General features: G+C 42.7%; 1 protein-coding gene across 30 annotated transcripts in view; it reads left to right on the top strand.

The window, feature by feature from the left end:
• Positions 1-25,740, top strand: part of DLG2 (discs large MAGUK scaffold protein 2) — a 1,023,659-nt gene that overhangs the window by 961,882 nt on the left and 36,037 nt on the right. For all 30 annotated transcript variants that reach the window (XR_015749696.1, XM_087966067.1, XM_087966065.1 and 27 more), the window contains 2 exons: positions 11,275-11,451; positions 18,126-18,201. Coding sequence is in view for 29 of the 30 variants with exons in the window: in XM_087966067.1 (XP_087822193.1) it covers positions 11,275-11,451; positions 18,126-18,201 (253 nt within the window). In the remaining variant the exon portion in view is untranslated. The remainder of the gene's footprint in view (positions 1-11,274; positions 11,452-18,125; positions 18,202-25,740) is intronic.

Genomic DNA, 25,740 nt, shown 5'->3' with positions numbered 1-25,740 from the left:
AGGGGAGGGAGGGGAGGGAAAGAAAGGAAAAGAAAGGAAGGAAGGAAGGAAGGAAGGAAGGAAGGAAGGAAGGAAGGAAGGAAGGAAAGGAAGCGGAGGGGAGGGGAGGGGAGGGGAGAAGGAAAGAAAGAGAAGAAAGGAAGGAAGGAAAGGAAGGAAGGAAGGAAGGAAGGAAGGAAGGAAAGGAAGGAAGGAAGGAAGGAAGGAAGGAGCTTAACACCTGCAATCATTTATCTCCCCATAATGAGTACTTTATGACTAGCAATGCCCAGCATAGTAATTGTTTTGAATTTAGGTAAGTCTGTCCCATAGTAACAGAATGTGCCTACTGCATTTATTCTTTTCAAAATCTCAAATATAAATAACATTTTGTTTGCCATACAGGGCTGCTCTTGTCTGAATCCAGCATCCAGGCCTCATGCAGCGAAGTGCCATCTTCCTTTGAATGACACCTAATGTTTTATAGCTCATCAAATAAGCTTATATATTTGGGGGGAAATGAAACTAACGTTCATCACCCATCAATGCAGTTCTTTAAGTGCTTGAAACATGATTTGAGACTCTTGGGATGCAAGGTGCTCGAATAATTGTTTAGTTTTCAATATCTACAACGAGCAATCTGTACAAGTTAATGTAAGTGTCCTAAACAATTACGGTTCTACAGACTAGCACAGAAGTCTTAAGCAACTAGCAACCTTTGGGGTATTATGAAATACGTTCCTTTCAACGAAGAGAAAGAAGTTAGTTCAAAGAGAGTGGAGAATTAGATACTTTGCAAAGTGAATCGCTATAACAGAGCCTGCATAAGAATTTAGCTACAGATGGGGAAAGAGAATTAAAAATAGAGATGCTCTCAGCGCAAAGAAAGCAAAAACTGTTAAATTGTGTAGTGTTCACGCATGTATCGTACACAGAGATGCTATTCAGCAGGTTCTGACCAGTTCTGGAGAACCGATAGCGGAAATTTTGAGTAGTTCAGATAACCGGCCAATGCCACCTCTGACTGGCCCCGCCCCCATCTGTTCTCTGCCTCCTGAATCCCAGCTGATCGGCTAGGTTTTCTTTTGTCCTGCAGAGGAGAAGAGAGCTGGAAAGCAGGTTAGTGGGGTGAGGAGGGAATGGAGATTTTACAGTATCCTTCCCCTGCCATGACCAACAAACCACGCCCAACAAGGAAGGAGAGGAGAAGAGGGGGAGGGGAGAGAAGAGGGAGGGAGAGAAGAGGAAGGAGAGGGGAGGGGAGGGAAGGAAAGTTCTTTCTTTTCATTTTCCTCTCTCTCTCTCTCTCTCTCTCTCTCTCTCTCTCTCTCTCTCTCTCTCTCTCTCTCTCTCTCCCTCCCTCCCCTCCCTCCCTCCTCCCTCCCTCCCTCTCTTTCTCTTTCCCTCCCCCTCTCTTTCTCTCTCTCTCTCTCCCTCCCTCTCTTTCTCTTTCCCTCCCCCTCTCTTTCTCTCTCTCTCTCTCCCTCCCTCCTTCCCGCAAATCCTACTGGCCATCTCAACTTCTGTCTGAATTGTCAGTAAAGGTCATCATCTACTCTATATAGCATTGTTAAAAGAGTGAATGCCTGCCTCTGATTGGACTTTTCTGGGGGGTTCTTCCTTTACTTTTTCTTTTTGTATTTCTATCTGCTGCAATTCCCTTGATGTTTTTTTCTCTGCTGTAGGGATCTTGAACAATCAGAGATCTGGCCATCCAGCCCAGTGCTCTGATTTCTATTAATGGACAGGTAGTAAGCCTCCAAGAACTGTGTCTGCTAGGAATAAAAAAACGAAGCCTCCCTAACTTCCTATTGCTTATTTCTACCAGGTGATTTTCATTTCCCAAAAGTCTGAGCCCCCAAGTGAAGCCAGCCATAAGGATCATAATGTCTCTCTGGAACCAGACTTTTGCCATTTCCAACACAATAGTCCTCATTATAGCCTGGCTCCTTTCTAAATCATATCCATTTTTATTTTTTTTGCCTTTTATTAAAGTCTGCAGTTCTTAGCTAATTCCGCTCAAGGGAAGTAATTGAAAATTGCTATAATATCCTACCCTTTTTAACTATAGTTTCAAAGGAAACTATCCCAGGTAGCCCTCAACATACGACCACAATGGAGCCCAAAATTTCTTGTTGCTAAGTGAGACAGCTATTAAGTGAATCTTGCCCTATTTTATGATCATTTTTGCCACGGTTGTTAAGTGATTCCCTGCGGTTGTTAAGTTAGTAAGATGGTTGTTCAGTGAATCTGGCCTCCTCATTGACTTCTGCTTGTCCGAAGGTCGCAAAATGGGAGCAGGTGACTCCTGCAACCATCTGTTGTGGCCCACCGGCGGTTAGTGGAGATGGCAGTCCTGGAGGCTGAGGAAGGCTCGGACGAGGGCTCTGAGTCAGAGGCAGAGATGGGGCCAGGGTAGTCTGGCAGTCATCAGCTGCCTTCGGAGTCTGAGATCAGTGGGGCAGAAGAACAGCTGGAGCCTGTTCCAATCCTGCGCATGCACAGAGCTGCCAAACGAAAAGAACAATGACGAACTAAGGGCCGATGTGAGAGTAAGGCCACAGGTAGATGGTGAATGGCCCCTCCCATAGGGATTAAAAGAGGAGCAAAAGGGGAGGGGGCTTTTGCAGGAAACAATTTGTTCATTGCAGCAGTGTGAAGATCTGTCTGTGCATCTCAGAGACTCTGTGCCGAGCCCTTCCTTGTCAGCACTGCGTTTGGAAATATTTACTTGGCAGCTCTCCAAGCTAGATAAGCTCCTAATCACACCCTTGAAAGACTGTTTGCCAGGCCTTTGGGTGAAAGTGAATGCAAGAAATTCACCTTTGTTTAATACAAAAGGGTTTTGCCAGGACAAAGAGTCTGCTTAGTGCTATTTGGGGGAAGCCGAGGTCAGAACACCATCATAAATATGAACCAGTTGCTAAGCATCCGAAGTACAATGAATAAACTAAAGGGGAATGTGTTTTTTTAATGGGAAATATGTTTTTGAGAATTATTTTAAAATTCTGAACTCATGGTAAAAAAAAAAAAAACCTCATACGTTGTTAACTATGCCGCATGGTACAAATTCTTCCTCTGCATTTCTCTCTCTCTTTTTTTTTCCAAAAAAATTTATTAACTTTTTCAAGTCATAAAATACAAAAGAAAATGAAAACAGTGGGAAAATGGGAGAGAAAAAAGTAAAGGGAAAAAAGTGGGGAAAAAGAAAGAAAAGCATTGACTTCCAACTCTTTTTACTGCAGTAGAGTAAGATACAACATTACGGCCTCAACTTTTTAACTTTTACAAACTATTATGTATCAGCCGTTTCTAGAAGAACAAACCTATCTAATCAGCAAAACCCAAAATCAATGTTTCTTTTTTTTCCCCCACTACAAGCAAAAAACATCCACTGCAACCATCATAAATATGAGTTGTTTGTCAAGCGCCTGAGTTTTGATCACGTAATCATGTGGGGATGCTGCAATGTAGGTGTGAAAAATGGTAGTCAGTCTAGTTTCAGTGTCATCGTAACTTTGAATGGACACTAAACGAATGGGTGTAAGTCAAGGACTACCTGTAATGTAAGAATTCCCTTGTCTTGCTTTCTTTTTCCGTCTTGGGCTTCCCGCTTTATCAAATTTATAGGTTGCCATTTCTACCTCTCCTTTAACCAAATTCACATTGTAAGGTGCTTGGGGCAAGTTCCTATCTTTTGGGTTGTCACAGTCTAAAGTCAGTGATGGGATTCGATTTTTTTTTACTACTGGTTATGTGGGCGTGGCTTGGTGGACGTGGCATGGCTTAGTGGGCATGGCAGGGGAAGGATACCGCAAAATCCCATTCCCTCCCCACCCCGCTAACCTGCTTTCCAGCTCCGTTCTCCTGTGCAGGGCAACAAAAGAAGACCCAGCCAATCAGCTGGGACTCAATGGGAGGCAGAGAAGAGATGGGGGCGGGGCCAGTCAGAGGTATGATGTGCTGGTTCTCTGAACTACCCAAAATTTCTGCTACTGGTTCTCCAGAACTGGTCAGAATCTGCTGAATACCACTGTCTAAAGTGGAAAAATACTGTATATGGATGGTGTGAGAAAGAGGGGGCGAGAAAATAAAACTCTCCGCAGCATAAAATATTTCATTTTATTATCATCTCTGTAAAAAAACAAACCTTCGGGCTCACATTTTTGAAAAAGTGCCTTCTGAGGCGAAGAGCATCGTCTGATTTAGCAAAAAGGGGTTGAGTAGCTCTGCAAATGACCCGTGTCATCCAAAATTGTATTGCTTAATGCTGCCAATTATTAAATAAACGGTACTCAGCGCCCTTTGGTGGGAGACGGATTGTATCCCGAAGGGCAACCACGCCAAGTAAAGAAGATTTATTTCGCTCACCTGCAAAGCCTCAATCTCCTAAGAGATGGCTGAATTCTTATTTTATCCACTTTAGTGTGACGAATGGAAATCCATATATCCAGTTCTGTCAACCTGATAGAAAGAAGGATGGTTCTGTGCTAGAATTAGTCTTAACTGCGCAGGAGACAGGCTGCCTTTTGATGCTAATTCAGAATACCATAAGGCTTCCGATTAAATAAATGGGCTTTCCTTGGTTGCTAACCTAAAACCACTCCAGTGGGCAAGTTAGAATAGGAAGTCATTAGCCATGGGCCCCCATAAAGGGAGAGTAATTCTATTTTCTTGCCTGAGCATCAGACAAACAAGAAAATTGGATTTGGGATGATTCATCCTTACCGGAAAACTACAGAGCATTTGGAGTGGCACGAAACTAGTGTCTCATCCTGCAGGTATTCTATACAGATATATTTAAAAGATATAGACAGTCATGAAATTTCTTTCAAAAGAAGAGTATGGCTTCAGTTTCATTGTTGTTGTTGTTATTGATGATAAAGTTACTCCAGCTAAATCAAATTTTGATATGGGAAAAGGCACAAGGCATCTGTTGAACCAAATAAATCAGAAGCTTTGCTTAAAAAAAAGTTAGAAACCTAAACTCAGTATTTGAAGGATATGCTACGCTTGGCAAGCTTTAACTCTTAAGTAAAAACCTACTGGGCTACCTTACTGTTTATCATATCCCCAAAATTGGACTGATTGATTGAGTTGAATGTTTTGTGAAAATGCAGCCTCTGTGATTAGGGAAATGTCTACCAAATTGATTAAATAAGCTTTATTGAATACAGAATAGCAGAATTGGAAGGGACCTTGGAGCTCTTCTAGTCCAATCCCTCCCCCCTCCTCCCTGGCTTGGGCAGGAGGAGATCCTGTTACATGGAGGAATGGGACAATGTGCTATGGCCAACTCGCACAGCCAACTCGCCATGGCCAGCTTGCTGTGGTCAACTTGCTATAGCCAACTCGCCAAGGGCAACTAACTGCAGGGAAATTAGGTGTGGCCAATTCGCTGTGGGAGAACTCACTGCAGGAGAATTCAACGAATACAACAGTTAAATTAATTTCAATGGAACCGTGGCCAATAATAATACCGTAAAAGTCAATCCAGAAATACAATAGTTGCAATAACTTCAATGAACACATGGTCACCAATAATAAAGGTAACGGAATGAAATGATTAATATAGCATTGAATTGTCGTGCAGCAAGTTGGCCATGCCAAGTTGTCCTACACCCACAATAGTTGCAATAACTTCAATGAACACATGGTCACCAATAATAAAAGTAACAGAATGAAAATGAAATGATTAATATAGCATTGAATTGTCATACAGCAAGTTGGCTGTGCCAAGTTGTCCTACACCCACTGCAGGGGTATCACCCATGATGTCTCCAAGAACCAAACTTCACTCAAAGGAGATACACTTCTAAGTTTGTAAAACTTCAGAATATCTGAATTAAAACAATTAGAATTATTAGTTTATAATTACCAGTAGTTCAGTATATGTTTTAGATTATTTTATATAGCATATTAAAATGAGTTGATATTCAGAACCATGGATAGTTCCATATTTAACCAGAGAAAGCCTGAAAGAGTAATTTCCAACAGGTTGTGTTAGTCCGGAATTGTACCATATTACAGAGGGCCGCATTCATTCCTACATATTAAATATTCATTTATAATGCAAATATGTAATATTGAATTACTTTGTATACCTCATGACAGATAGGACAATTTGCCTCTTCTCTATTTTTCATGGCTCTTAGTCCTGAGGATTTAAGAGATTAGACAATCATAGATTATTTTTTTTCAGTGCAACCATTGGTATTGATAGCCCTCTACCAAAAAAGAAAATAAATTCTGAAATGTTTCCTCTCTTTTTAGGTTAGCCTTTGTGGCTAATCACAACAGTTGTTTCTTTTGATAATTTCACATAGGCCAATATTCTTTATTTGTTCATAGCATTTTAGCATCCCGTAATAATAAAAGATTCTTTGGGGCTCAGGAGTAGAAAAAAAGCTATTGGGTAACTGGTCTTTCAAAATATTATTTTTGGAACCTGATGCACTCTAGATATGTTGCATTTCACAATCCCAATATATCAGACAGGGGAAGTGCATATATGTGTAGTTATATGGGATTTGGGCATACAATTTCACCAATTTAAACTGAAGCCACAAATTGTTGGCAGATATTATTTAAAATGAGTACATAGAACTGGGGTAAAACTTGGTTTAGTTCCATCCAAAGATTTGCATTCCCCCTAGACCCCTAATTTCTGTTCAGTTTGGGAAATGATTTCTCACATTGTGTGAGAAATCATGGCAAATCGAAAAGACTTCCTGAATTATGATATGATCTCAGAAGCAGAGAATTTATTATTATTATTGTTCTTCTTGTTGTTGACAATGTGAAACAGCTACCGGTTCTTTAGCTGGTGTTGGCCTTCGTACATATTGAGTTCTTCCCGAGAACCTTGTATATTGTAATATATCGGTGTAATACAGAAAGTCCTCAATTTATAACTGTTCGTTTAGTGACCAATCAAAGTTACAACAGCACCCCAAAAAAATAACTTATGACCGTTTTTCACATTTACAACCATTATAGCATCCCCATGGTCATACGATCAAAATTCAGGCGCTTGGCAACTGATTCATATTTATGACGGTTGCAGTTTCCCAGGGCTGTGTGATTCCCTTTTGAGACCTTCTGACAAGCAAAGTCAATGGGGAAGCCAGATTCACTTAACAACCATGTTACTAACTTAATGTCAACTCATAAAATATTTTTCTGGTCTTTTTAGAGTTGCCAACAGAAAGGGAAGCAGTGCAGCAGCTTGCAAAACCGAAACTACATTCCACAAATGTTTTCAAAGATAGTAACTAGGTGACTGAAGTTTCTGCCCCACAAAATTCTAACTGGAGAGCATGATTGATGACTCTTGGCTATGGATGTGTCTCATTGGAGAATATGAATTATGATACACCCAGGGGGTGGGGGAAAACCAGGGTCAAGGGTGACAATGAACTATGTGTCTCAGAGTTGGCTACACCCAGGCAGTGCCGGACATGTTAACTCCCAATAAATCCTTTTTAAGTTTTGGAAGTTTGGCTTGAGACTCATTATTTAAATGGGGTTAATTGCCAGAATCCTGACACTTAACAGCTGCCATGATTCACTTAACAACTGGGGCTAGAAAGACAGCTGTATACGTCTGGACAAAACTGTTAAGGTCTTGGGATTTAAGAGCCGACCAGCAGTGAATAGCTGTCAGGTGTGGTTGATGCAGTAAGTGTGATTCAGCATAGCAAGGGTATTTCCCTTTAAGACTGGGGATTAAAGACCCTTTTAAGAGGTGTTTATATATATTGCAGCCATTAGAGGGTGTGGTTCTCTCTCCTTGTGTCCAGTATTCATTGCAGAGTTCTCCACATTAAGAAGAAGTTTTGCTTGCTTGTACGTTATTTTGCCTACCACATATATTTCTGCATATAACTGTTGTATATAAACCACTGTTCAATGTCTAAGTCTCTGTGTGCTGTGTTTTGCTCCTGGGTTGTCATAATAGCAGTCATGCTGCAAAAGCTCTGACAAAAACTCCCTGCTATAAACATTTTTTTTTTTTTTTGGCAGAATCTCATTTGTCAGCAAATGATGAAGCAGCTTTTCAACGCTTCTCCAGTTTCTCAGCTGGAGATTTTATCCAGGCGTGCTGTTATGAGATTATAGATCTAAGTATTTTCCTTCCATCTTCTCCTTAACGGTCCTTGTTGTATGCCTATCCAATCAGACTTTGCAGCTCCCAGTAGCAATGAAGCCATCCAGTCCCTGCAGAGAGCGATTCACTCATTCAACTGGTTGGGCCCTGATCAATGTGAAGTCACACAAGGCTCAGCCATTCTGGATTCATCCGCTGGAAGAGCCACTGCGATGAAATGAAATACTTTGCGGAATGAAGTGCTGTACAGGTAGTCCTGACTTAGGACCACTTCTGAGCCCAACATTTAGGTTGCTAAGCAAGACAGTTGCTAAATGAGTTTGTCCCCATTTAACAATCTCACTTGCCAGAGTTGTTAAGTGAGTTGTTTAAGTGAATTAAGTGTATAAACAGAGGTGTAGAATCAAAATGGGAATACTTTTTGTATTCATGTGAAGATTTCGTATTGATGTAAAGACTTAGTATCTCTTCATAAAGCCTTGGCAAAGCCACACCGGAAATATTGCATCCAGTTTTGGTTACCACATTATAAAAAAAGAGGTTGAGACTTTTGAGGTGTTGGAAAAGCACAAAGAAGAACAACTAAAATGAGTAAAGGCCTGGTGACTGAAACATATGAAGAGTGAGTTTTAGGTATTTATTGTCTACTCGGTTGGTAGATGAAAGAGCCGTGGTGGCGCAGTGGTTAGAATGCAGTATTGCAGGCTAATTCACTGCACACTGCTAGCAGTTCGAGCCTGACAGTCTCAAGGTTGACTCAACCCTTCCATCCTTCCGAGGTCGGTAAAATGTGGGCCCAGATTGTTGGGGGGCAATAGGCTGACTCTGTAAACCGCTTAGAAAGGGCTGTAGAGAACTGTGAAGTGGAATAGAAGTCTATTGGGAAGGAAGGAAGGAAGGAAGGAAGGAAGGAAGGAAGGAAGGAAGGAAGGAAGGAAGGAAGGAAGGAAGGTAGGAAGGAAGGAAGGAAGGAAGGAAGGAGCTGTGGTGGCACAGTGATTAGAATGCAGTATTGTAGGCTAATTCACTGCACACTGCTAGCAGTTCGAGCCTGACAGTCTCAAGGTTGACTCAACCCTTCCATCCTTCCAAGGTGGGTAAAATGAGGGCCCAGATTGTTGGCGGCAAATATGCTGACTCTGTAAACCAGGGGTCCCGAACCACCGGTCCACGGACCGGTACCGGTCCGTGGAACAAGTCCTACCGGGCCGCTGGTTTGCTGGGCGCGGCCATCTTTTTGATGAAAAAGTGCTTCCGGTGAGCTTTTCCGGGTAGAAAGCTCACCGGAAGCACTTTTTCATCAAAAGATGGCGGCGGGCGCGACGCCAGCTGATGCCGGTACCGGGCCGCAGCATAAAAAAGGTTGGGGATCACTGCTGTAAACCACTTGGAGAGGTATTTAAAGCACTGCAAAGCGGTATACAAGTCTAAGTGCTGTTGCTATTTGAGTGAATAGCAGAGTAAAGGGGAGGGGAACATCACCCCCTCAATTCCCCTCCTAAGAAGACTATCTAAAAACAGTTTCTTCCTTCCAAGCCTAGTTTGACCTTAGATTCAAATATTCCATTTGAGCTTCAAATATTATATCGCCGTATCAGGGCAGACAGCCATCTAACAACACTTGCTGTGCTGACACCCGTTTTGCCACAATTTACTTCATTAGCCTGACGAGACGGTAGTTTTATTTGACTGCTCCTAATGAGGCATAAGAGTGCTGTGGGCCTCAAATGATGATGAATGTCATGTAACTGTTCGTAACAATTTGTTCCAGCTGAAAAGGCATGGAAGATTTATACTATGACAACAAAAACAAAGCATTTTCTATCTGGGGCCCTCTAGCCCATGTGTGTGAGCGCGCTTTTTCAGACGCATAAACAAACACGCCATGAGATCTGGCAACCACCTCCTCATGTACCTGATTTCCTTAATTTCTTTGGACTGGAAGAATTGATCAGAAAAACCCACCTCCATTCTAGGGTCTATCGCCCACTAACTTACCTATTTATTTGTTAATGTTTGTGTGTTTATTGTTTTATGGTTTTAAGCTTTTATAATATGGTTGGTCAGATTGTAAGCCACTCACATGACAGTGAGGTGGGGAAGGGCGGGAGGGAGGGAGGAGAAAGAAGAGGAGGGAAGGGGAGGGAAGGGAGAGAAGGGGAAAGAAAGAGAGAGAGAGAGAGGAGGGAGGGAGAAGAGGAGGAGGGAAGGGAGGGAAAGGAGAGAAGAGGGAAGAGAGAAAGAGAGAGAAAGGAGGGAGGAGAAAGAAGAGGAGGGAAGGAAGGAGAGGAAGGAAGGAAGGAAGGAAGGAAGGAAGGAAGGAAGGAAGGAAGGAAGGAAGGAAGGAAGGAAGGAGGGAGGGAGGGAGGGAGGAGGAAGGAAGAAAGAAAGAAAGAAAAAAGAAAGAAAGAAAGAAAGAAAGAAAGAAAGAAAGAAAGAAAGAAAGAAAGAAGAAAGAAAAAAAGAAAGAAAGAAAGAAAAAGAAAGAAAGAAGGAAGGAAGGAAGGAAGGAAAGGAAGAAAAAGGAAGGAAAGAAAGAAAGAAAAAAAAGAAAGAAAGAAAGAAAGAAGAAGGAAGGAAGGAAGGAAGGAAAGAAAGAAAAAAAAGAAAGAAAGAAAGAAAGAAAGAAAGAAAGAAAGAAAGAAAAGAAAGAAAGAAAGAAAGAAAGAAAGAAAGAAGGAAAGAGCTCTTCTTAATATGTAGCTACAATAGTCCTCGGCTTACAACCAGTCATTTGCTGATTCATGACTCCTTTTCACACTAACCGACCATTGCAGCTTCCCCATGGGCATGTGATCTAAATTGGGGCTCTTGGCAACTGGCTTGGGTTTATGACAGTTGCACTATCTTGGGGGGCGGGGGTCATGTGATCGCCATTTCTGACCTTCAAAGCCAGGATTTACTTAGCAACAATGGCAAAAAATGGGGGCAAAGAAAGCTCCCTTCACAGCTGCTTTGCTTAGCGATGGGAATTTGGGGCACCGTTGTGGTTCAATCAATCAGCATAGAGCTGGAGGGGACCTGGGAGGCCTTCTAGTCCAGCCCTCCGCTCAAGCAGTTGTAAATCAAGGACTGGCTGTACTTGCATCTTACGTTCCACTCCAGATGTTCCTTCTCCGAGGATTGCCCAGCGCTGCCTTGGTTGGGTTTAACCATGCCATCCTTGGTGTCTTTTCTTCCAACAGAGCCATGTTCGACTATGACAAAAGCAAGGACAGTGGCCTCCCCAGCCAAGGACTCAGCTTCAAGTATGGAGATATTCTCCACGTTATCAATGCCTCCGATGACGAGTGGTGGCAAGCGAGGAGGGTCATGCTGGAAGGTGACAGTGAGGAGATGGGAGTTATACCTAGCAAAAGAAGGTATGCTGTGTCCTCTTCTCCCTCTTTCTTTTCTTTCTTTCTTTCTTTCTTTCTTTCTTTCTTTCTTTCTTTCTTTCTTTCTTTCTCTTCTTTCTTTCTTTCTTTCTTTCTTTCTTTCTTTCTTTCTTTCTTTCTTTCCTTTCTTTCTTTCTTTCTTTCCTTCTTTCTTTCTTTCTTTCCTTCCTTCTTTCTTTCTTTCTTTCCTTTCTTTCTTTCTTTCCTTCCTTCCTTCTTTCTTTCTTTCTTTCTTTCTTTCTTTCTTTCTTTCTTTCTTTCTTTCTTTCTTTCCTTCCTTCCTTCCTTCTTTCTTTCTTTCTTTCTTTCTTTCTTTCTTTCTTTCTTTCTTTCTTTCTTTCCTTCTTTCTTTCCTTCCTTTCTTTCCTTCCTTCCTTCCTTCCTTTTCTTCCTTCCTTCCTTCCTTCCTTCTTTCTTTCTTTCCTTCCTTCTTTCCTTCTTTCTTTTCTTCTTTCTTTCTTTCCTTTCTTCCTTTCCTTCTGTCTTTCTTTCCTTCTTTCTTTCTTTCTTTCTTTCTTTCTTTTCTTTCTTTCCTTCTTTCCTTCTTTCTTTCTTTCTTTCTTTCTTCCTTCCTTCCTTCCTTCCTTCTTTCTTTCTTTCTTTTTTTCCTTCTTTCTTTCTTTTTTGCAAACCTCATTTCAAGTCTCTGTTGCAAGGTCACACTTTAAGATATACAAAAATATATATATAAAAGGAAAAACACAGAGGGAGAGCCACAAAGCGGTTTCATTTTTAATAATGGCACTGTTCTGAACCTAGGCTTCCCAAAAGCACGAAGCCGACTCCTCGTCCCGATAAAACCCCTTTTATTTAGGTTAAAGTGAATTCCTCTCCAGCAAAGTCCCAGCAAACAGTCTTTCAAGAGATTTCACAACTACAGACCTAAATTATCAGACTTGGAGTTGCCAGGCTGATATCTTCCAAACGCCATGCTGTAGAAGCAATTACTTGGCAAGAAGTCAGGAACTCTAATGAACTAATTGTCTCCTGCCAACACCATTCCCCTTTTGCTCCTCTTTATTCCCTATGGGAGGGGCCATTCCCCATCCACCTCTGCCTTTATTCCCGAGTCAACCCTTGTTTCTTAACTGTTCCTGTTGTGGTCCGCCAGCGGCCTGCGGAGCTGGCAGCAGAGTCGGACAGTGGAGAGAAACATGAGCCAGTCCTGGAGTCTGGGGAGGACTCGGATGAGGGATCTCCGTCTAACACAGAGATGGAGCCAGGGCCATCTGAGAGTTATGTGCTGACTCTAGAGCTTCCAGAATCTGACATCAGTGAGGCAGAGGAACAGGGGAAGCCTGTTCCCAGGGTGCGCTTGCACAGAGCTGCCAGAAGGCAAGAACAGTTAAGACAAAAGAGGCAACACGGAGTAAAGCTTGGAGATGATTGGGCCTTCCCATAAGACATAAAGGAGGAGCAAAGGGACAGGAGCCTTTGCAGGAAGCAACTTTGTTCGTTCTGGTTGGTTTAAACACTGAAACTCCTTGTTGACTTTGTGCTCTGTATGGCCTTGTACAGCTAATTGGCAATTTAGTCATTGGCAGCATTTCAAGGGAGGTAAAGGTGGGTGCTTATCAATCTTATCCCAAAAGACTGTGGCAGACTTCTGTTGGACTATTCATAAACTGTTTGGGTCTCATTACGGGCTGTGAACACACATAATGCACAGCCATTGAAATAAAAATAAAGCGTGTGATTGTTACTGTCTCAGGAAGCCTTGGTCAGAACAGTTCCCTTCTCCTGGCAGTTCTGTGCATGCGCACACTGGGAACAGGCTCCAGCTGTTCTTCTGCCCCACTGATCTCCGACCGAAAGCAGCTGATAACTATCAGATGCCCCTAGCCCCATCTCTGCCTCTGATGCAGAACCCTTGTCAGAGCCTTCCCTAGACTCCAGGATTGGCCCATGTTCCTCCCCAATCTCCTCACTGTCTGAGTCTGCCGCCAACTCCACTGGCCACTGGCGGGCCACAACAGGCCATACTGTCCATAACATGATATTGACAATGAGGCAGTATGAATTTGTGAACAACATATTAACTTTAAGCTTAGGGATATGATGGTACGTTGACTTAATGATGCTGGAATTGCCAGCTAGAAGTGGTCTGCCCTCTGGCGGTTCAAGCCCGGCACTGTGAAACAGAGTGAGCTCCCATCGCTCAATCCCCATCTCCTGCTACCCAGCAGTTGGAAAGCATGCAAAACCGCAAGTAGATAAATAGGTACCACTTCGGTGGGAAAAACCAAGCTGCGTTCATCATGTGCGGAGCGCGGAAGCCGGTGCTGGACCTGGCTGGGCACAAGGCATTGTGACATAAAGTGAGGCAAAGCAAGATTGGCAGAGGAGCCCAGAGCCTGCAATCCGAGCACCGCTAGTCAGCTGATGTAAGATAGTTCTCCCCCTGCAGTGCACCAAGGAGAGGCATGCAAGCACCAAACAGAGTGAACTAGCAATTTAGGCTATTGCGTCTAGCGTGTGGACATTTCCCTGACACTGAATGCCATATGCTAAATCAGGGGTGTCAAACTCAATTTCATTGAGGGCCACCGTTTGACCTCCAGGGGGGCAGGGGGGCATCGCCAGCTCTAGGTCACTTGTATCGGGGGCAGCGGCCCGAGTCCTCTGTCAGCAGAAACAGTTTTCGCTGGCAGAGGGCTGCCGGAGGCCATTGCAGCTGAAATGGAGCTCAGGAGGGGCGCCTATGGTCCTCGTGAGCTCCATTTTTGCTGGCAGAGGCACCACCATGGGCGGTCCCTCACTGTTTCCAGGGTGTCCCCACGGGACAGATCTAAGAACCCCGCAGATGGATCCAGCCTGCGGGCCTTGAGTTTGACATCCCTGTGCTAAATAAACAAATATATTTATATATTTAGGGAGGGAGGGAAAAAGAAAGGAAGGAATGAAGGGAGGGAGGGATGGGAAATGGAAGGAAGGAAGGAAGGAAGGAAGGAAGGAAGGAAGGAAGGAAGGAAGGAAGGAAGGAAGGAAGGAAGGAAGGAAGGAAGGAAGGAAGGAAGGAAGGAAGGAAGAAAGGAAGGAAGGAAGGAAGGAAGGAAGGAAGGAAGGAAGGAAGGAAGGAAAGGAAAGGAAAGGAAAGGAAAGGAAAGGAAAGGAAAGGAAAGGAAAGGAAAGGAAAGGAAAGGAAAGAAGGAAAGAAAGGGAAGGGAAGGAAGGGAAGGAAGGAAGGGAAGAAGGAAGGAAAGAAGGCAGGCAAGGAAGGAAGGAAGGAAGGAAGGAAGGAAAGAAAGAAAGAAGGCAAGCAGGGAAGGAAGGAAGGAAGGAAGGAAGGAAGGAAGGAAGGAAGACAAGCAGAAGGAAGGAAGGAAGGAAGAAAAGGAAGAAAAGGAAAGGAAAGAAGGAAGGAAGGAAGGAAATAAGGCAGGAAGGAAGGAAGGAAGGAAGGAAGGAAGGAAGGAAGGAAGGAAGGAAGGAAGGAAGGAAGGAAGGAAGGAAGGAAGGAAGAAGGAAGGAAGGAAGGAAGAAGGAAGGAAGGAAGGAAGGAAGGAAGGAAGGAAGACAAGCAGGGAAGGAAGGAAGGAAGGAAGAAAAGAAAGGAAAGGAAAGAAGGAAGGAAGGAAGGAAGGAAATAAGGCAGGCAGGGAAGGAAGGAAGGAAAGAAGGCAAGCAGGGAAGGAAGGAAGGAAGGAAGGAAGGAAGGAAGGAAGGAAGGAAGGAAGGAAGGAAGGATACCAGAATGCCAGATACCAGAATGCCTAACGCTGCTGCCAGAGGGGTTAGTTTATTCCCAGATATCCCTGGCATAGCAAATGGAACTAAAATCCAGAAAAGCCAATTAATTCATTCAGTACCCTATCCTGCCTTCACAATCCAGGAGTTTAACCCTATTCAAGCAATTGCTAAAACATACATCATGGTTTACGGAGCACAACAATCCAAGCCACAAAGAGACAAGTCTTATTATGGTGTGGACCCAATCGGACCCAAAAGTTTTCTACTTAAAAGCAGAAATGAATCATAAAACTGAGTCACGTTGAAAAGTTAGAGAGAGAAAGGAAAGGCAACTTAATATTAGTGTGGAATAATCATCAAAAGACCGAATGTAGTTTTGACCTAATTATCTTTCTTCCCCAATATGCCTTTTGGGTTTCCTTTCCCCACTTAGGACTTCCAATTTTCCTTCCCTTTCAATGTCTTTTCCCCTTGGGCCTTTTCCGACATGGAACTTCCTCTTCAAGATTTAAAATGTATGCTTCAAAGATCAGTCCCTCTGAATGTGAAAGCTGCATTTCTATGTCTACGTGCTGCTTTCTCGGAGTGGGGGAAAAAAAGAAGATTTATTCCAAAGTTAGGCTGTAACTATAGTAACATGAGCTTGGTGTGCTGCAGCTGGCAATGTTTTAAAACGAGCCGTTTTGAAACAGCAGTATATGTTTTATTTCTTCTTGAAAATAATGTTCTCTGAGTCGTTTTGTTCCACAATAATTAACTGTGTGTAATTTTCACACTTCTTCCCGTAGTCAAAAATAACTCCTCCTTATGTAACCTTTGGAAACTGTGTTTCTCCTAAAGTATATCTATCTGCTGCTTGGTGAATCTGCTGTGGGATTACTGTTACAGTGGTAGATCTAAAACCTTTGCTTTTTTTAGTCACTTGTGGGATCTCTCCTACCTATTTTGAATCCTAGATATGGCCGAGGCCACGTTATGCTTGCACGTCGTGCTTTGCTACCATGTTGTGACAGTCTGCCATGAACTGTGATGACCCAGGGTGGGATACAAACAAACACAGTCACAAAAACCTGGTGAAGCCCCTTTTATTCCTTCACTTTGCTTCCAAGCTCCGAATATCCTTGACTGGAGACAAAAAAAAAAAAACTCCCACACAAGCAGTTACAAGAAGGAGGAAATGCTGTTTAAATTATAAAGAGTAAAAAAACAACATAAACCAGGCAAGATAAGGGCTGTAGGACATCCACAGATAACAGAACACACACTGAGAAGGATGCCAAACTCAGAGAGGAACCATAAACTACAGATATTTCCATGCTTTGTTTCCAGCACTCACCAATACACATGTCCGTCCTCTTATCCAGTTGTCACAGCTGCAGCCCATGAAGAGGATCAAGGCCCTCTCCTCCTGATTAGACCACGCCTCTCCCTTATCCTCTCCTCCCTGCGTGCCCTTGGATGGGGAGGGGATGGGCCTGGGTCCTCCTCTGACTGCCCAGCCGGCCTCTGCCCTTCCCCAGCCTCCTCCACAACCTCCAGAGCCACACTTCCACTCCCCGTCGGCTGTTCCTCCTCTCCCTCAGGGTCAGTCTCCACCAGGGGCATGACACCACTCTGGGGACGGTGGATGGGAGGAAGGAATACTTGGGGGAAAGCGAAACTAAATGCTGTATCTTCTTGAGATGCTGCTTCAAGGTTACCCGGCTGGGAGAAGAAGGCAGCTGCATACCAACCTACACTTGGTAGTGATTGTTCTGAAAATATCTTGCTTGAACCTGATTGGTCATGGGGGTTTGGGGAGGTTAGCAATGGGAGGCAGTTAAGGGAGGAAAAAGTTGAACTTGGGGATTTTAGCGCGCGATTCTCAGTCCTAGCTATGCACTGTTGCCATGCACTTGACTCCTAATAAAACTATACCTTTCTCATGAAATGGAGCCAAGGATCATTTCTATTTAGAGCAGGGGTGTCAAACTCAATGAAATCACGGTGGTGTCACATGACGTATCGGCACTTTTTCTCCCCCTTCGCTAAATGGGTGTGGCCAGCGCATGGCGCATCCGGTCCGTGGGCCGAGGGTTTGACAGCCGTGATTTAGAGGTTTAAGTGGTGGCCGGTCTGGCAAAGTATATGTGATTCCCAGCCATTCATTACGTGGACCACTGGTTGCCTAACTCTTTTCTCTTGATCTTTTGTTTTCATATATCTATTTTTATATTTTGTAAATTTATTTCCAAAGTTAAAATGCAAAAATCCAGAAAAAAAAAGGGAAGAAAAGAAGAAAAGAGGAAAATAAAGACAAAGACAAAAAATAAATAAACATTAAAAAATGTATGTAAAACAAAATATCAAATATATATATATAAAATGTCCCCCCTTGGTTGAATACAGGTAGTCCTCATTTAGTGACCATTTGAAGTTACAACGGCATTGAAAAAAGGGAGTTATGTCCGTTTTTCACACTTATGACCACTGTAGCATCCTCGTGGTCATGTGATCAAAATCCCGATGCTTGACAATTGGTTCATACTTATGACAATTGCTGTGTCCTGGGGTCACATGATTACCTTTTGTGACTTTCTGATATACAAAGTCAATGAGGACACCAGATTCACCCAACAACCAGGTTACTAACTTGCCATCCACAGTGATTCACTTAACAACTGTGCCAGGAAAGGTCATAAAATGGGACAAAATTCACTTAAGAAATGTTTCACTTAGCAATGGAAATGTTGGGCTCAATTGCGATAGTAAGTCAAGGACTACCTGTACAAACAGCAACCCAAACTTGCAAGAAAGCTGGCAAGAAGATGTCTTACTTAACAAATGTCTCACTTAACAACAGAAATTTTGGTCTCAATTGTGGTCGTAAGTCGAGAACCACCTGTAATAGCTATAATGATAATAATGGATTTCATACATATTTCCATTTTACTTTCTTCCTCTCTTTTTTTCTTCCTCTTTCTCTCCAGGGTGGAAAGGAAAGAGAAGGCGCGTTTAAAAACAGTGAAATTTAATTCCAAGCCTGGTGTGATTGATGCCAAAGGGGTATGTAGACACGAATCTGTTTGTTCACTTAGCTCTTCTACTTACAGGTATTTTTAAAATAGGCCAGGAAAGAAAAATGAGAATTTATCATACACTAAGAAACATGAGAAAGAGAGAAAGAGAGAGAGAGAGAGAGAGAGAGAGAGAGAGAGAGAGAGAGAGAGAGAGAGAGAGAGAGAGAGAGAGAGAGAAAGAAAGAAAGAAAGAAAGAAAGAAAGAAAGAAAGAAAGAAAGAAAGAAAGAAAGAAAGAAAGAAAGAAAGAAAGAAAGAAAGAAAGAAAGAAAGAAAAAGGTTTTGTTAAGAGTGAAAGCAGGGAAGGGTGTTTGACTTTTTTTTAAGAAGAAAATCATGTTGTAAACTAATTAAACATTACTATCCAATCATGGCACTGGTTCTCCCACACACACACACACACACACACACACACACACACACACACACAGGCTGCAACAAACATTCAAGTTTTAATAAATAAGGTTCACACTGTTGAGACACGAATGGAAACAGTCAGCTCAGCTGACTAGCAGCCAGAAATCACCCATCCGTTCAGCTTTCCAAATTCTGCTCTGAAAAGATGAAATTCCCTGAGTTGTTTTGGCTGTTTGTGTGTGTGAGAGAGAGACACACACAAAACAACAGGTACATCTGGACAGAAAATGTGTGCATGGTCAACCTGGTTACAACATTGTCATCTGGCATCATTAGGGATTATCCACCTAGATCAAAATTGTTTCTTACCAAAAAGACAAATAAAGCACAATTTAAGGATCATTTTAGACACATTAAAGTACTATGAAACACATCCAGGAAAACAAATGTCAGTAATCTTCTTAGACACCAAGAAGGCTTTTGATAATGTAAGTTGGTAATTTACGATACATCAACTAAACTGTATGGACTTTGGAAAAGAATTCATAAATGTAATTAAGACGATATATCATAAACAAACAACTAAAGTAATTGTAAACAGGAACTACACAGAGAAGTTTAATATAAAGGAAGGAACAAGACAAGGATGTCTGCTATCCCCTTTATTATTTATATTGACTTTGAACAGAAATAACAGACAAAATCCAGAAATTATAGGGATTAGGGGAAGGCTGAAAAAGAAACAGCGAGAAATCTAAACAGTTAGTCCTCGACTTATGATGCTTAACAATGTTTAACAACCATTTGAAGTTGCTCTAGTCAATCCTCCCCCACAGTCACATGACTGAACTTCTGATGGTTAGCAACCAGGCTGCATTTATGACCATTTGCACAGGTCAGCGGTGATCTGACTGCATTTTAAGATACTTGTGCCAAAAATCAGCATTTACGTTCAGTTTTCAGCAAAACCAAGTCCGTATTGAACCATTGGTTCACTGAAAGACTGTCATGACTGCTTTACATCCATCATATTTCCTTAATGATCACTGCAAAACAAAACAAAAGTTCGTAAGATCAGGTTGGTCAAGTAACCAATCCATTTTACGACTCTCACGACTTAAGAGCTGGGACAAGTGTCTACTTTAGTTGAAGGTATGTAAGGCAGAACAAGAAGCCAGAGTTGCTTGTGGAGTGGGAATGTTTATGGAGATTCTCAGTCCTCCAGGTCATGGTTGTCCTAAAGGTGCTTTTTTTTCTTTTCAAAAGACAACTGGACTTTCTGGTTTTTCTTTGAAGACATTTTGCTTCTCATCCAAGAAGCTTCTTCTGTTCTGAAAAGTTCTAATCTCGCCTTAGCCATGAAAGACGACTGTGTGATTTTGGGCCAATCACCAGCAGACAGTGAGTTTTAGTCCCGCCTTAGCCATAAAAGACAGCTGGGTGACTTTGGGCCAATCTCCAGGAGACAGTGAGTTCTGGTCCCGCCTTAGCCATGAAAGATGATTAGGTGATTTTGGGCCAATCACCAGCAGACAGTGAGTTTTCCCGCCTTAGCCATAAAGACAGCTGGGTGACTTTGGGCCAATCTCCAGCAGACAGTGAGTTTAGTCCCGCCTTAGCCATAAAAGACAACTGGGTGACTTTGGGCCAATCTCCGGGAGACAGTGAGTTCTGGTCCCGCCTTAGCCATGAAAGATGATTGGGTGATTTGGGGCCAATCACCAGCAGACAGTGAGTTTTAGTCCTGCCTTATGCATGAAAGACAGCTGAGTGACTTTGGGTCAGTCATTTCTCTTTCAGCCCAACCCACCTCACAAGGTTGTTGTTGTGAGGTAAATAGGAGGAGGTATTCCACAGTCATTTGCACTACTCTGGGGACCCTGAGGGCACAGAGAAACCTCTAAGTAGCTTCAACAACTGTCTAAATGAATGCAAATGACCAGCTGTCTGCAAGGAGTATAAATCCTTTCCTTCCCCACCATTCAGTCAGAACTGAAGAAGCTTCTTGGGTGAGAAGTAAAATGTCTTCAAGGAAAAATGAAGTCCAATTGCCTTTTGAAAAAAAACACCTTGTGAACTGTTAGCACCACAGCAAGATACAAGAAGCCTCAATTCGAGGTTCAATTCTTGTAAAATATATTGCATTTTTTTTGTTTAACTGTCAACTCTGATGTGCGTTTAAAAGTAGGACTGATATGCCAACTGGCATCTTGCATTTTGCTAACCTAACCTGGGGAGAGGCTGGAGATGAAAAATAAAATTGCAGAAAAAAGAAACTGAGCTGAAAAGAATGGGTTTGAGGCTTAAGTAGCCTTTTGCTCTTTATTTTGACATATCTCCTTGAAGTTAACAAAGAGCTCTAAGTCACTTTCTGCCTGCCAATTGTTCTCCAGCACTCAAGGGCAGACAGCGTTAGAGGGAGCATATTACTGTTATAAAAGGATTCAAGAAATACCTCAGAGCATTCTTAAAACCTAACCATAACTCATGACAATCTCTTTATGACCTCCACAAAAGTTCCATTCGTTTTTCAGCCATCCAAAAAAACAGTATTTATTTTCTGAATGCACATTGCAGAGATCTTGACCAAGTTACCATTCCCAAACCTATGTCTTTCTGCTTAAGGTCAGCAACACCTGGTATCAGGTATTTAGAACATAGAATAACAGAGTTGGAAGGAACCTCAGAAGTTTTCTAGTCCAACTCCCGACTCGACCAGGGGATTCTGTATCATTCCAGAAAAACAGTTGACCAGTCCTTTTTTTTTTTGAAAGCCTTCAGTGATGGCCAACACAGTGTTCATTCACCAACGCTGCCCTATACCATTTCAGACAAGTGGTTGTCCAATCTCTTCTTTAAACTCTCCAGTGTTGGAGCACCCACAACTTCTGAAGGCAAGTTATTCCACTGCTTATCGTTCTAGCCAAGTGGCTGTCCAGTCTTTTCTTAAAAGCCTCCAGTAATGAAGCACCTATGACTTCTAAAGGCAAGCTGCTCCACTGGTTAACTGTCCTCACTGTTAAGAAGTTTCTCCTCAATTCCAGGTTGCTTCTCTCCTGAAGGTAGGAGTATCCACGGGAGGAGGTCAAAAAAATCAAGATGGTGGCTACAACCAAATTAAACCAAATCTTTTATTATGGTCAAAAGCCAGCATAAACCATGAGGTCGCAGCTCCACCTGCATGCACTCAAGTCAGAAACACCAAGGCCAGTGGTGGGATTCAAATAGTTTTTACTACCAGTTCGGTGGGCATGACTTGGTGGGTACGGTGTAGCTTGGTGCATGGGGCTTGGTGGGGAAGGATACTGCAAAATCCCCAGTCCCTTCCCACCCCACTAACCTGCTTTCCAGCTCCGTTCTCCTGTGCAGGGCAACCAAAGAAGACCCAGCCAATCATCTGGAAGGCGGAGAATAGATGGGGGCGGGGCCAGTCAGAGGTGATATTTGCCGGTTCTCCAAACTACTCAAAATTTCCGCTACCGGTTCTCCAGAACTGGTCAGAACCTGCTGACTACCACCTCTGACCAAGGCCCTTCCGGCTTGAAAGCCGCTAACATCACCAAACATCACTTTCCTGTCCACAGAAGGAGCTGGAGTGAAAGACAAGAGCTCAACCATGCCTCACGCCAATTCTCGGGTCTCGAATGTGGGCTTGCTAACCTCCTGCCCAGCATTCCAACCACTAGGACCACTGTTCTCTATAGCCCCGCCTATTTTTACGTCATCTTTGACCCCCTCATCAAACATCCCTAGCTGAAGACATAACGTCGAGAGGGGCAAGCATAGTGCATGAGAAAGGGCAGAATCTTTTTTGATCCTTGTAGATTTTTTTTTTCCCCCTCTAAATTTTAGCAGGTGCCAAGCCTTTAGACAAATGACATCTTAAATGCCCTTTTCTGGTCTACAATCAAAGCTGGAGGGAAACTTTCTTTTATGCAGCTAACAGTACCTCACCGAAGCCAGGGTCTGACGAGAATTTAATTACCCTTTAATTTTGTAAATCGTTCTTTTTGGCATCTGATGCAGAAAGACTATCAATCTTATCCCTTCTGAGTCCTTTATCGGGTGTGACATTTTGCAAAGAGCATTGTGAGGAAGCCAAGCTTCTATTCCCTTCGTTGCTTTTAATCTTGAGTTCGGCCTGTCGGAAAAGGTCATCTCTAGACGACAGGCAAAAATTTAATGTATTTTAAATAACTGTTACGCTGTGGGAAGGAAAGGGACATGCTGTGGCCTCATTTATCTATGACGGGCTTGAGCGCTTGATGGAAGACCTGGGGCCTTCATGACCCCAGGATCAAGAATCCAGCATAGCTCTGAAGACCATGATTGAAATGACGTTGCTGAAGAGCAATTTTCTGTACACAACAGCCTCTTTTATCTTCTTGCGATGTGGTCTTCTCTCTCTCTCTTTTTTTTTAAAGACTTGGAGAATGAACTTTCATCATTTCTGCCAGGGGTGCTTTGCTACCGGTTCAGACCGGTTCAACTGAACCGGTATTGCAGTGAACCGGTATTTTGAGCCTACGATAAGGAGAACTTAAGTGTAGATGTAACCAATCATCTGTCAATCTTTTAGGAGCAAAACCACTCCCCCTAGAGGCTCCTCTGAGGACCAGAAGGCCCAAAAAACAGGGGGGCATGGCTGCAAAAAAGCCACGCCCACCCAGTCACATGGCCACACCCACCTAACCACGCCCACCAAGCCACGCCCACAGAACCGGTAGTAAAGAAATTTGAATCCTACCACTGGTTTGGACTAGAAGGCCTCTAATATCCCTTCCCTCTCTTGTTATTCTGTTATTCTTTGAAGCTGTTGAAGTAACAATTCTATGATAATCTATTTTAAAAAGCTGTTCCGGATCCCTTGTTCTGGCTGTTTTCCAAGCTTATTCCATTCTGCATGACTGCTCAATACCTTAGTTGGACTCCCCCAGAGTCTTTAGCCAGCCGATGACAGAGCCATGGAGGTGCATCTGAAGGGTAATTCTTAAAATTATCAACTGGTGTGTTATGGACATCCAAGTAAACATTCTAGCCTAAGAAACTAGATCTATTCTTGCCTGTTGATAGGTAGGCTAACATTGGATTATGCAATGCACTCTATATCTTTGAAGACTATTTGGAACTACATCTGGTACAGGATGCAGGGCCTGGAGGTGGAGTCAAGAGAGGAATTAGTCTAGAATCGTTACGTTTCCATAAACTGTCCAAGTCCAACCTCTCTTGAAATCCCTTAATTCTTATCTAGCACTAGCTTAGGGCTGACCCTTAGTTGACCGGAGTCTTGTCTGTAGGCATGAGCAATAAATCATCTTAACTAGAACTTGATGAGTGGCCCTGATTCTTTGGGTCTGTCAACTGGGTGAAATCATTGGTTCTTGGAGCCATGCCTTTAGGACATGTCACAGTTAATTCCCTATGTCAGCTGTTGTAATTTGAAGAAGGAATAACCCTGAGGAACAGGAGACAAAGTCACAAGCAAGATAACAGTCCAGATTTAAAAAAAAAGATATTTGGGTCAGATGACCCTCCCTAGTTTTCACGAAGAGAAATGAAGGTGGGGAGGAAGTGCATTTAAACTTGTAAGATTCTGCTACTATAGCCTTATAATAAAAGTAAAATTAACTTGTATGACTTTGCTTTCTTAGCCTGGTCTACTCTGGAGGGTTGATAGATGTCTTCATCCTTATATCTTAAAAGGCTTCCTCTATTTTATTTCATTTATTGATTTTAACCTTTATTATTTTACAAATAGCTCAAGGTAGTGAACAGATTCAACACATCTTCCTCCTCCTATTTTCCCCACAACAACAACCCTGTGAAGTGGCTAAAGTTGAGAGAGAGTGATTGGCGAAAACTCATCCAACTGTCTTTCATGGCTAAGGCAGGACTAAAACTCACTGTCTCCTGGTGATTGGCCAAAACTCACCCACTTGTCTTCCATGGCTAAGGCAGAACTAGAACTCACTGTCCCTGGGGATTGGCCAAAACTCATCCAGCTGGCTTTCATGGCTCAGGCAGGACTAAAACTCACTGTCTTCTGGTGATTGGCCCAAAATCACCCACTTGTCTTTCATGATTAAGGCGGGACTAGAACTCACTGTCTCCTAGGGATTGGTCAAAACTCACCCACTTGTCTTTCATGGCTAACACAGGACTAGAACTCACTGTCTCCTGGTGATTGGCCAAAACTCACCCACTTTCTTTCATGGCTAAGGCAGGACTAGAACTCAGTTCAGAACAAAGAAGGCTTCTTGGATGAGAAGTGAAATGCACTCTAAAGAAAATAGCATACTACAATTCCTCGTATTTATGACTGTCACAGCATCCCCACAATCATGGGGGCTTGGCAACCAGCGTGTGTTTACATTGGTTGCAGCATCCTGCAGTCACGTATTCACCATTTGTAACTTTCCCAACCTCCTTCTGACAAGCAAAATCAGCAGGGGAAGCCAGATTTGTTTAATGACCACACTTAACTGCAGTGATTCGCTTAACAACCATGGCCAAAAAAATGTCATAAAATTAGGCATGAGTCAGGCGGGATTTGAACTCACAGTTTCCTGTTTTCTAGCAATCGTCTTAACACGCTAGACCAAACAGGCTCCTTCCTCCTTCCTTTCACCAAAACAACGCACTTGAGATGTACAAGAAATATTAAAGCAGTAGATATCATGCTTCGCCTGCACCATTAATCTCTGGTGACTTTAATGAAGATAATAATATCAATCCAATTAGCTCTTTTGGCCTCTAGAATTTTTTTTTAAAGAAGGACGGAAGAAAAATAACAATGAGCCAGCGGTATTAATAGCAGGTATAATTTCATCATCAGGAATGAAACCCTGAAATTATCACTTTCAACCTGACTATTAAGCCTTTTAACTCATCGCATTTAATTGTATCACACCAGTCTAATCATTTCATTTTCAACTTCCTTATTTATGCCTGTTTTTAATAGCCAAACTATTGGGTTTCTGGGACAATATGGCTCTTAGTTATTCGTAGGAGAAAATGGACATTTAAAGGGGTGGGGGAAATGTCCATTTTGTTTGAGTTTGATCCTATTGGACAACAAAGTCTAGCTAAGCTAATCATGCAGTCGTTAAACAAATCCGGTTTTCCTCTTTGCTTTTGCTTGTCAGAAACCAGAGAGGAAGGTTGTAAAT

Source organism: Notechis scutatus, chromosome 5 (assembly GCF_049901735.1).
Source record: "Notechis scutatus isolate UNSWTSFEM ecotype Mainland chromosome 5, rNotScu1.2, whole genome shotgun sequence".
NCBI classification, from domain to species: domain Eukaryota; kingdom Metazoa; phylum Chordata; class Lepidosauria; order Squamata; family Elapidae; genus Notechis; species Notechis scutatus.
The sequence above is the reverse complement of the archived record's forward strand: the minus strand, read 5'-3'. Positions and strand labels throughout refer to the sequence as shown.